This window comes from Aphelocoma coerulescens, chromosome 4 (assembly GCF_041296385.1).
Source record: "Aphelocoma coerulescens isolate FSJ_1873_10779 chromosome 4, UR_Acoe_1.0, whole genome shotgun sequence".
NCBI classification, from domain to species: Eukaryota; Metazoa; Chordata; class Aves; order Passeriformes; family Corvidae; genus Aphelocoma; species Aphelocoma coerulescens.
In genome coordinates this window covers 39,337,108-39,349,637 of record NC_091017.1, presented here as the reverse complement: position 1 = coordinate 39,349,637, position 12,530 = coordinate 39,337,108, and the positions used below count along the sequence as shown (strand labels likewise).

The following is a 12,530-nucleotide window of genomic DNA, read 5'->3' as shown; positions in this document are numbered from 1 at the left end:
CAGCAAGAAGATAATGAAAATGAAGGAATGTTTCCTAATATGTGCTACAACTATACCTTAAAATAAAAATTAAAATAAGGTATTCTGGTTTTTTATCCTCTTTTTTATGATTCAGTGCTACCCCAATAATTTTTTTTTCTGTAGAAAACAAATATATATGTTTTTTAGGTCTGAGAAAAGTATTTCATACCACCTAAGGAATATATTTGCAGTTTCCTGAAAAATGTTCACATTGTGAGGTTTTAATAATTTTTCGATGAAGTGCTGAGCTGTGCTAAGTATATTCTGTACACATGAAAGAAAAGATGTGATGATCTCTTGAGAGTGTACATCTTACATGAGGGAAAACTCTCAGTCAGTATTTCTGTTTTATCTTTCTGAATTGCTCATGGTGGATATTCTAAATAAAGACTTCAGTATTTCACTTTGCAAGGGAAATCGCTGATTGTAAAAGATTTTAACAGGATATTCTTGCTTTAAGGTTCTACACTAACATGGAGTTAAGCAGGCTTGCTCTACTGGAAGGCATTCTTAATCTAAAAAACAAGGTTGCAGCAAGGACCAGAGACTTGGGCAAATAACAGTCTGAACAGGTAACTCGAGATATGGAAAAGCACCTTCAGCCTTGGAATGAGTTAGGCTTTCAGGCACTCTTTCTAACTAAAAGCTGTGTTGCCCTCTTTGTGCTATTGGAGTGTTTCCCACTTTGCACAAATATTGTGCAGCTCGTCCCTAGCAAGAAAGAGAAAGGCCACTGGAGTAGTGAGAGATTAGTAGGCTAATTGTACTTGTCTGATGATAGTCAGACATTTGAAACTTACTTGCCATGCAGTGTTTCTCCTGATTGATGTCAATATAAATCTTATGTGACCCTTAGCAAAATCTGGCTTTGTGTAGACACTGAGATATTTATAGCATATGTATGTGGCGTAAGGGAAATATTTCCAGTCTTTATTCTCCTATAATTTCCTTTTTTCCATACTGGAAAGGGAAGAGGTGAATTGTTTATTATCCTTTGGGAACATACTAAACTGCTGTTTCTCACCAAAGTGTTCCATTTACCTCCATTTCCTGCTGACCTGCTGTTACAGGACTTAACGAAATGTACTTTCAAATTAAATTTTCATTTTTGCCATGTTACAGCTATGTACAAGACAAGGAGTTAATTCAAAGTTCTAGAAACCCACGTTTTGCCTTTCAGAATTCGAAGTCTTAATCTATCTTGGGGTCAGGTCTTGTTAAATTGCATCCATGCAAACATCAATTCTGACTTTGAGTAGACAACAATTTGTACTTGTGTAATTTGTACTTGTGTATCCTTTAAGCATACACTTGTTTATGCACAGGGAGAGCTCAGTCAGTTCAGCTGTTGTAGCACCGTGTCCAAATGCTTCATGTTTATAGATGTGATTGCACTGTTATCATGCAAAGCTGTTTCTACCACGAGTCTTATGTTATGCACCTCAAATGAAAACAGTTTTAACAAAGTCAAATGCAAATCTGACTTTAATCAGAATTTTGAATTTTTAGACAGACAGAAAATGTCAGGAAAATTTTTCCATTATTAACTATCATTTATTTGTGTCAGAAATTGAGTAAAAATTTTTTACACACTGATTCTATATGAACCCACAGGGAAAATAGGCAAGTTCTCAATTTCCTTAGATGCTTTGCTTTTGACAGCTGAAGAATACAGACTTTGAGGAGTGTACAAGGTTTTATTTAAATGAGATATTATCTGAAATGTATACTATCTTTTTACAAAATATACAATCAATCATCTGGTTGATAAACATATCTATCAAAGTTCACAATCGATGCCTTTTTCAATGCCTTTGAAGAACAGATATTTAGAATAATTTTGTAGACTGACAACGGCTTCCTAGGGTGCTGCTTTATTTTTACTTCAGCGAAGGAACATGCATATATAGCTTTCTGATAGATACATTATGTTTTTCTTACGAATTTATCAAAGTTAATTGAATAATTATGGTTATATAAAATATCCAGTGCCACAATAGATCCATTTACTCATTCATAAGATATAACTGTTAAATAGCTACTCTTCACTTTCCTTGGTTTCCCACACTCTTTACCTGTACTTCTAAACAGAGATAGCCAGGGATACATATCAAAGCAAAGTTAAATAAATAATTAAAAATACAGATATAAGTGGTAGAACTCCTCTTTGGAAAACTGCTTTTTTTTCAAGACTGCAAAAGTTTATCTGCAGGACTGTTTGTTGGTTTAGACAAGTTTGACCATCTTTTTATGATGGTTTTACACAACTCCAGAACTGTGTCTGATGTTATACTTAATTTTTTTTTCATGCAGAAAAATTTGTAACTCCTGTTAAACTCTGCCAGTATTAATTTGAGTAAGGTTTCAAGTTCTTAGATATAAGGAGTTACATATAGACACTGATTAGAAAGTTTCAGCTATCCAGTTGCTGTTTCATTTATTAGAAACCATATGTTGCGAGAAAAAAATTGTGATACTGGATTTAAACCACGATATTTCTGATCTTTGATCATCTTTATATATTTTATAAAAAATGTTGACATTTCAAGTCTAGTGCAATGACTTAAAAATCTGTGTATGTTTTATTTTCAGGTTTGTTTTAGTTGTGCTAATGCAAGGGCTATCACGTTTTCCTTTATATGTAGGTATGTAGTTTCTGCTGATATAAAAGGCAGATGTGAAGCATATACTTTTAAGAACAAAACTCAGACTAAAGTCAGATGTATTCTTGACCTCCAGTGCTGAAAAGAACAGCCTGTTTTCTGTTTGAAGTACTCATTCATTGTAGTGCCATGTTCAAATATCCCATTCATTTAAATTACAGGAATAGAGTGCTATGCAACACTTGGGCTGACCAAACAAAGGTTTCTTTTCAATGGTCTATTTTTATGCTCTATTTATAATACTGTAGCGGGTATTTTAGGAAAACTACTATTAAGCAAATAGCTCTGTAGTACTGAATTTTCAAGTATGTTTTAACTGTCTGGTTTGGCAGCCCAGTTCAAGAAAACAAATGATAGGCTTTGCAATAACAGCTCCTTAGACAGGAGGATGGGCTTAACCTTAAGGCCTGGCTTGAGAAGTCTGAGTTATCAGTTTTGCATGACCCTTGGCTAATCTCTTATCTCTGTGTGCTTCAATTCTCTATCTATAGAATGAGGGATAACACTCTCTTTGCTTTCTTATATTGTAAACTCTTACTATGCTTAGTATACATGAAACCAGTAGGACCACTAGTGTGGTTCTGACTTTGATACTATTACAGTAATGCATTCTATGTTATTATTAAGAATTCCATAAAGATGTAATGTTAGATGTTAAAACATATAGGTATATATTACTAATATATAAAAATATAAACAAAAAATGGACTTTCACCGTTCCATGCTGTAGTCTGATACTAGTCCATCCTAAACATTGCTGCCTGAACTGAGTATTCAACAGCACTTCCAGTTTCACTCGGTCTGAACATTATATACCATCAAGAGTGCCCTTGGACAGATCCTTCCTTCTTACTACCACTGGAAATCCAGCTCAAGTACCTGATGTTTGATTTGATCTTTAACTTTCACTACTCATTGTGAGAGCCAAATAATTTACAGGGAATGATTCAACCAGGTAAGTTCACGTACATCCCTCATCACCACCCTTTCACCATCACCACTTCCTAGGGTGTGAGACAGGGCCTTTAGTCCAGGTCCAGTAGAATGTGACAGACAGGACTGCTGAAGATGGGACTGTGGTGGCTGTCAGGTCAGCTGTTGTTGATCTGGACTTTTGACAAACTTCTCTTATGAGTTAAACTGCTGCTCCTTTAAAACACTGAAAAGTCCAGTATGAAGTTGCTGGGGGAAAAAAAGAAAAAAAGGAGAGAAATATTAATGAGAGATTTAGTAGTGTAAATTACTCTCATACAAAACAGAATACATTATTTATGAAACATGGATGAAATTTGGAGTAACGTTTCTTAATTTGGAAATTTCAGCTACAAAGTTTGAGAAAAAAAAGACAAAAGCAAGAAGGCTGCTAACGTACATTTTTCTGCCTTTTTGTCCCGTGTTTTGCATATGGAACTGATGAAAAATCAAACTCAATCTTCTCATTTCAAATGTTGTGAGAGGCTGCTATGCTCATTTTAGTTTCCAACCACTAGTTGAAATTCAGACTTAAGGGTGCATCCTGTTTGCATCTGCAAATAGCTTTATCCATATGTACAACTCCACTGAGATCAATAAGATTACTCATGTGAGTCAAGTTACCCAGGCATGTAAATATTTGCTGAATTTGGACTAAAACTGGAAGGGAATGTAAACGTAGGTGGTAAATCCTACTTAAGATAAAGGATAGCACCCACAATGACTGAAGTTAAGAGAGTTGGTTCAGGTGCCTGTCTCCCCTTACACCCTAGTCGAGGTTTACTGAGTTCTAAACAGCTTTATAAAGCAGAAGGATCTTTCACTAAATGTCTACAAAACGTATTATGAATTAGTAAGTACACTGTTTTGTTTGGTCATTGACTTTTGTTACAAGAAATCAGCTCCCCAGGGAAAAGGAGATAACATTGAAAATACCTTTTATCTTGATACTCTGTGGGGAAAGGAATTCTAGTGCACATGTATAATGCAGCTACTACAGTCTCAAGCAAAATGCATTCATTTTATGAGGCTTCAGAGCACATTACAGAAAATGTAGATGCTTTCTGCACAATCTCCAGATATGGATGCTGAATGGGAGGAAAGGGGTTTAAATTTACTCTTCTTAGGAACTGAAGCAAACCATTTAGAATTGATTCAAGAAGTCACTGAGCCTAAATTCCTCTGTCCCTCTGTCCATTTAGTCTCTGCCTGCTGAGTGAATCAATCCAATTGCTTATCTTTTTAGGTGTATGCTTAAACTGGTGATGGAATATCATTTAATCTGTGTCTTGTTTAAATGTAGCAGTGAGGAGACATGGCATTCAGTAGTAAAGCATCCTGCTGGTATGTCCTTCTTTCTACTTGCACCTCAATTCTGCCACTCAGTATGCAGCCCATCTGAGATTAAATTTGAGATATGGTAATGTTGTTTTTTTCAACCTCACAAACTTGCCAGTTTACCATCCCATATGCACATTCCACGTGTTTATAGGCCAGCACTATAGAGTGGAATGGTACCCCTTTGCATGGCTGTTTTGGGAGTGATGTTGGCTCTTTTCATCAAGGCAGTTTGTACATTGACAATATTCTTGGTACAGGGCTGTTAAAAGTTTGACTTTAGTCTCCTTTTCTCCTTTTGCAAATAAAAACATCTTGACTCCACAGAGTGCAGATTCTGCCACCAATTATTTAGGATGCTGTCATGCCTGGGGCTACAACATTATTTTAATATATAATGAGTTTCAAAGATGCAAAACTACTGACTGCATGTTTTATTCATTCTTAAATTGCAAAGAGCGTCTGGTTTCCTTTTGATGCCTACTCTATTAGCATATGCTACCTGTGTGCTTCTGCAGTCACTTAGTATTTGAATGTATATGCCCTCATCAGCTATAAAGCATTAATGTTTTGCACTTGTATAGCCTTTCATCCAAGGAGCCGAAAGTCTTTTGCTGACAATGATTAAGAGTTACAGTTCCCTTTGAAGTGCGTGAATGCTACTACCTTCATGTTACTGACGGGCAGAGTGAGGTGACTTCGCCCTGTATCCAACACGGTGGAAGTGTCAGCGCTTGCAGCCCCGGAGCATCCCCTGCAAGTGCCGCTTTGCCCAGCCTTTACAGTGATAACACTCGTTGCCCCGCAGCTTTGCCAGCAGCCTCGGAGGGCAATGTTCGGCCCGTTTAGCGGGCTCAGTTGTTTCTCACCGCCCCACGACGGCATTTGGCAGGGGTGGGGGGTGGCCCGGAAAGGGGAGAAGGCGGCAGAGGCCGGCGGGACCCGCGCCCCAGCCCCGGGGCAGCGACCGCCCTGCCGTGCGCAGCTCCAAAGCCCCGTTTCCGAACCAAACGAGAGGAGCCCGGTTGCAGCCAAGCCTCGCGCCCTGCTCCAAAGGCAGGTGTGAATTGCCAAGGGTGCTCACTGTGGGCAGCGCGCTGCGCCCGGTCCGGAGCGGCCCCGCGGGCCCGGCCCACACGCGCGGAGTTACCTGGGCACGCTCCGCCGGGGCTCAGGGGAAGGGCACCCTGGAGTGGAGCGGCATGCAGCGCCGGTGGGAGCAGCCGTGCCGGTGGAGCTTCCTGCGCAGGGCCAGGTTGGCTGCGGAGAGAGAGAGGGAGGGGGGGAGGGAGGGAAGCGGGGCGTGAGGGAGGCCGCCGGCAGTGCCTCTCCCCGGGACGGGCCGGCCCCGGCGCTCCCCGGAGCTACCCGTGCCCGTGGCCCTCTCGTGCCGCCGGGGCTTCCCGGTAGCAAGACTGCAACAGTTGCCCACCTTGGGTCCCTATTTATCCCTGTCCCCCACCCGCCTCCCCGAAGTTGCCAGACTCCCGGGATAGGGGAAGCATCCTCTCCCGCTGCCGCTAGAAGTAGCGATGAAGCGCCAGGTCCAAACTCGCCCCGGAGGTCACAAACCGCGTGTTGGACGCTGTTAGACGAACATGCCGGAGGTGCCCATGGCAGGCACGAACCCACGCTCCCGCCCCGGCACAAGCATCACGCTGAGGCATCGCCTACCTGGCCGCTGTCCGTAGGCTGGGAGGAGGCTCGCCAGGAGCACGGCCACGATCCAGAGGAACAGCTGGAGTCTCATGTCGGCAGTCAGGGCAGAGGCGCGCTCTGGGGGTGTGTGTGTGTGTGTCGACGAGGAAATGCACGCAGAGCCAACCGCGGGGCCGTGAGGGGCCGGCAGCGCCCGCAGCCCCTGCCCGCTCACATGCCAGTGACAGGCCGGGGAGTCAGAGCCTGCCGCCTCCACCAGCGGGGTTAATGACCAGGCAGGGCCAAGGTTCCTGGGTTGCACTGCGGTCTGGGCCTCCCTCTCTTCCCGTCTCCCTTTCTCTCTCTCTTTTTCTGTCACTCCCCCTTATTTTCCATAAGCAAACAGCGCAGGAATGAAAAGCCCGTGTAAACAGCAGCTTCTGTCAATGCGTAGGGGCAAGGAGCCTCTCGAACAATGCGGCCACTTCACTTTAAATTCAACCCGGCCAGGAAAAAAACATATGTAAAACAAGCCTCGATGTTCCCTCCCCCATTTGCAACTGTTTAAACTTTGCATTGCCCATATTGGTCCCACATGCAGACACCCATGGCAGGGGCAGGAAGTGCCCCCCCGACCTTTGTTCCCCCCCGAAAGCGGGGGCAGGGAAGCCCCCCAAGCAAGGCCCTTGTCCCAGCTCAAATGCTTTCTCTCTTCCTAAACTAGCTGCGAAGTTGTGGCTATTCAAAGTGAAACTGGCAGTAGTTAAGGCTAATGGGTGTCTTTTGTACCGCCAACTATTTTTAAAGGATGAGAATATTCAGGAATTAATTTGTGAGCTTTTTTTTGCCGTGTAGAGAAAAATAGATATATCTGTTCCAGCAGTGCAAGTTTGAGGGCAGCAGTTTTGGACGGGATATACATTTGCATAACCTACCTGTATATTGCATTATATTTATACTTGATTATGATGAGAGCTCTCTTTAGCAAACCGCGCTGAAAACAGCTGGTGCAGATCCTCAAGCATGAAGAGAAGAAAGGCAAAACGTGTGGAATGTGGGAGCAGCACTGATGGCTTTGAAATCCAGTGAATTACTGGCATCAGTTGAAATTCGGCTGGTTCTTTTCTTTTTTCCAACCTGTTGATTTCTTGTGATGCAATAGCACCTAGTTATTTGGAAAAAAAGCATTAAAATTTGTTCATTTTTGGGAAAAGCTTCTGTCCTAAAACATGCGGGAAACTACATTTCTATATAAGTTAAGTATTACTATTATTACTAGGTAATTATTATTGAAAGTTGATTAAAGTTGTTATTTGCCTATTTCCTAAAAGAGTGGGATATACAGTTGTTGGTTGGTTGGGGGGTTTTGGTTTGGTTTTTTGTTTTAATTCAGTTGCCCCTGTATTGTTTTCCCTTATTTTGGGCTTTTCCATTTTGTTTACAAGCCTATTTAACTCAATAGTGCACACTAATCCCTCCTCATAGAGTTATATATCATTACTGGGTTACTTAATTTGTCTAGGTAGAGTATGCCCACATCAATTAAAAGACAAATTGCAGCTTGAATACATGATGGAAATAGTTACTAAATGTTGTTTTAAAATGATACCAAGACTCCTGAGGAAGGTGTCTCAGACAAAACAGTAACAAAGGAAATCCTCTGCTGGCTGATCAGATTGGTCTGTCATAACCAGGAGAGGTGTCTCACTGTTCTTCTTTACAGCTTGGTGGTCATTAAGTTTTCTCTTTGTGATTTCTGACCCTTAAAGTGAAATTTTGTTTAGTATTATTGCTACTAGCTCAGCTGAAATCAGGGTCCCATGGTGCCAGTGATAGAATTTGCTTAAGGAGAATATAAATTCAAGTACAAATGTGGTGGAATAGGAGTGGAGTACTGTGGCCAGATCTCTCAACGAGTTTATAACAGAGCCAGGGTTACATCCTCAATATCCTAAATATCATTCTGTCTCCACTAGGACAAATTTAGGGATGTGATCTCTCACTCACCATGAATGAGAACACACCGGCCACCTCATTCATACAGCCCTGCAAATGACGATCACTTTCATTCAGCAGGTAAGCTTCAGGCTCATAACCTTAAGGTGGAAACCAGTACAGACTTCAAAGTGATAGGGACTCTCCAAAAAGCTAAAAGGCAGAAAGAATGCATAGACTATTGCCAGTCCCTCGGGCTATCTAAGCCTCTTCTGCACCTGAATGTGGTGAAGTTTACAGACGTTCTCAGGAGACATTAAATTTAAGGGAACTAAGTACGATGCAATAATTAAGTGCAATATTTATCTTTTTAAGATTTTTCTTTAATATGAGCTGTTAATTCCACTGTTAACTCTGTGCAAAAGTTTACAAATGTTTATTTGACTAATAAAATCCAAGTCACTGTAACCGAGCATCACAGATTTATTGTCATTTTCATCTAAGATACAGTAATAATTCTATGCTTCCCTACTAAAGAAATTTCTAGAATGTAATACAGCCCCACTCTAGAATTTGTAGTTCTTTTGCAATCAGCTTTCTCTCAGGTACTTACTTTCATGTGGCATAGTGCTGCTTGAAATTAGGCAAATAACTCGGTAGAATGTAGTGATGTAGTAGTTCTGCCTTTTTCACAGTGTTTGCTGGTGGGTTTTGTGTTGGCTTAAGAGGAAAGGGAATGTAAAGTGTGTAGGAAGGCTGGAAGTCTGTAGATAATGCTTTATGAGCTAGAAGAATTGGTTATTTGAATCAAAAGCTCTCCTTCTCTTATAATCTGAAAGGAACATAATAGAGGAATGATGATTTTAGCATTTATTACCTTTATCATTGCTACTTCTCCAGCAGACATTCTCTTCCCTACTTCCTCCTTGATAGGATCAAATAGTCAGATTATCAGTTTACATCCAGAAAGTGACAAAAACAGCATATTGCAGAAATAATTTTGAAGTGTTGAAAAGGAATATTTAAGACTGCCTTTCCTGAATATCAAACATTAACTGTAAGTGACCCATGACTTTATCTTTTGCTTAACACATTTCAGTAAGTACTATATCACTTCACTGGTTATGAATTGGTGGCATTTTCAGTCGAGTGGCTGCTACAGTCTTCTTATTTGGAGAAAAAAGAATTGAAATCATTGTCCTATTTCTAATAATAAAATTGGAAGAAATGAGGGAAAAGTGGCTGAGGGAATATCTAATTATTTTGTCACATATAGAAAAATAAACATTATCTTGATAAATGAACGAGCGAGTCACTGGAAGAGCAAAAGATGAAATAAGGTGAGGAAGTAGTAAAATTCATAGTTTTAAGAAACAGAATAATCAGAGTTGGTTGATAACAACAGGAGAGAAAGATAATTGGGTACTTTCTAGTACGGAGTAAGAGATTAATTAGGATTCCCTATTAGGCTGCTAGTCAGAAATTGAATCCTACCTTTGGTTTGAAGGCCAATATATAACTATAAACTCTAGTGTTTATCATTAATATTTGAAAAAACTTTCAAATGCTATCAGTATAAAATGTTAAGTGAAGCTTCTAAAGGAATTAATTATTGTATATGGCAATACTGGTTTCAATCCCTGTATCTCAGATACCCCCTTGAATAATAGCTGTTCCCCTCTTAGAAGCCTGTAAAAATATGGATCATTGTGGATCCCTACTGTTTTATAAGAAGATGTGCTCAGCAGTGACAGTAACCAATAATAAGTGAAAATTCTTGTTTATTTGGACTTGAAAGTGTCAGGTAAGCTAGAATATCAGAGTTTCTAATCAGATTTTCTAACTTTGTTTTCCCCAAATTAACCCGTCCTGATCCAGAGGAATTATTTCACTAACCAGACAAGATCTGGGATAAAAAAGAATTTGGTGAAGCATGTCTTCGAGTCCACTTGCAAATGTCATTAGAGAAAGTTCTCAGCTTTTCCTTCTTCCTTTCTGTTACACTGCAAGATGGTAAGTGGGCTGTGCAACAAACAAAATTTTAAAAAATGCAAAAAGGCCATGTGATTAACCGCTTGAAAGGAAGAAGTTGGCCAAGAAATGCTCAGAGGGATAAATTTTGAAATGTTGTTTAGGTGTCTGTGATTTTTTTTTTTTTCACCGCAAGTTTCACTGGGATTATTACCTCATGGTTTTATAGGGTCTATGTGCCTGCCACGAATATAAAGGATGTTTTTTCTTCAGCCCAGGGTACAGCACCAGATGCCAAATATAATGTTTGCCTTCTTCGTTGACTATAACCATGATGACTGCTTTTTCTAGGCAAAACTCATTAGCTCAAAAATGAGGATTTCAGGAGAAAATGGTGCACTCTCTGTCCTGATTTTTATCTGTGGTTGGAAATGAAAACCTACTCAGAAACAAAACTCTATTCCTCTTGTTTGCCATTTTATGCTTTTTCTGGAGGAAAAAAGATTTCACTTCCCTGTCTATTACTGCTCAGCTGCCTTTCCTGCCTGAGGGGAGACAGTGCTCCCGGAAGAAAATGGTAGTCAGCAAGCAGAAGGAATGTGCATTGGTAACCTGACACTGGAGACACATGTGCACTAGGAAAGGAAATGAGGATGGCTCAGACTAGGCTAAACCTTGTATAATTTTTTTTTTTTTAATGTTTTTTATGTGTGTTGCAGACATGCATAACCTAGAAAGTACATTTTCTTTGATTTTTAGCTAGGAAGAAAGTATTCTGTGTTCTTGTCATCCTTTCCAGGTTCTTACTGCAATACAAGTCATAATTATAATTACTAGAATAATAAAAAGGTAAATAATAGAGTAATAGAAAGGTAAAACATTCTCAGGTAGACTTAGTCTGTCTTTCTTCTGTGACCTTACAATCTGTAGGGTTGATTTTATTTAATACAGTGAAATACCAGCCCTGCACCTGAATAATCATAAATTATGAAGGCCCTGCTAGACAAAAGACAATTTCATCGGTTACCTACAGAACTGTATTGATGAATTTTCCTTTTTACTTAAGGAAAATCTGTTTACATGGGCTCGAAGGTGCACTTATTTTTCTGTTCTCTTCCATCCCTTAGAAGTAAATTTGATTCTAAGATTCTTCTAGGAAATACATACCCATATTTCTTTCTAACAGGATAACAAAGAGGTCAACTCTGGAGCAGCAGTGGCTGTGATCCCCACCAGTGTGACCACATGTTCCATTTCAGGGAACCCATTTGGGGTCAGATTCTTCTCTGGCACTGGTCATAATTTCAGAGCTTTCTTAATTTAAAGAGTCATTTATGTTGTCTTGAATAAATGATGTTCAAGAAAAACCCCACAATTCTTGCAAAGCACAAGGTTCTATAATTAATTTTTATTTGCTGGTTAACTTTCAAATATGTAACCCCCTAACATATCCAGTCCTTTCATGCCCTAGGTTTCAGCAGGGAAAGTATTTTTAAAAGTGCATTATTCATGTTATAAAGAAAACTCTCATCAGTTATCACGTAAATAAGGCAAACGTATTTGTACCTTTCTGCTGCAGCTTCAACATACACATTTAGGAAAGAGAAGTGCTTACAGCAGTATTTAATGTTGAAGTTACTGTTTATATTTACTAGGGAAATTTCACGAAAGAAATAGATATATTTTTGTCCTAAACTCCAAGTTTTAGAGCTTCGCATGCAGCTGAAAAATTATTGGTCTTACCTAAATCTATCCATTTACTTGTACAAATTTCTGTATGCTTTTCTGACAGAAAAAGTTAACTTCCTGGAGGTAATTTTCTACATAACTGATCTTCTGTTTTGGATTTGGGCAGCCACTAGCCACAGTAAAAATTTAATGCAGGGGGTGTTAGGACAGGCTTGGCAAATTTCTATAGAGTTTGGCTGAGTGATAACTTGAAAGAGAATTTCAAATTAACCTCCAGCTCTTTGCATATTTATGCTTTTGACT

At 39.8% G+C, this 12,530-nt stretch overlaps 1 protein-coding gene across 1 annotated transcript; it reads right to left on the bottom strand.

Annotated features, from left to right (window-relative positions):
- Positions 1 to 1,698: 1,698 nt before the first annotated feature.
- APELA (apelin receptor early endogenous ligand) lies at positions 1,699 to 7,070 on the bottom strand. The gene is made up of 3 exons (XM_069013623.1): positions 6,669 to 7,070; positions 6,145 to 6,254; positions 1,699 to 3,866 (listed from the first exon to the last, which is right to left on the bottom strand). Exons 1-2 carry the CDS (start codon positions 6,742 to 6,744, stop codon positions 6,166 to 6,168), a joined length of 165 nt encoding a protein of 54 aa, XP_068869724.1. The 5' UTR covers positions 6,745 to 7,070; the 3' UTR covers positions 1,699 to 3,866; positions 6,145 to 6,165.
- Positions 7,071 to 12,530: the final 5,460 nt, after the last annotated feature.

Bases quoted from the DNA above. Each gene is read 5' to 3' on its own strand.
- APELA (XM_069013623.1), bottom strand. From the start codon at position 6,744: ATGAGACTCCAGCTGTTCCTCTGGATCGTGGCCGTGCTCCTGGCGAGC. The intron at 6,255-6,668 runs GTAGGCGATGCC...CTCTCTCCGCAG, and splicing joins AGCCTACGGACAGCGGCCAG to CCAACCTGGCCCTGCGCAGG.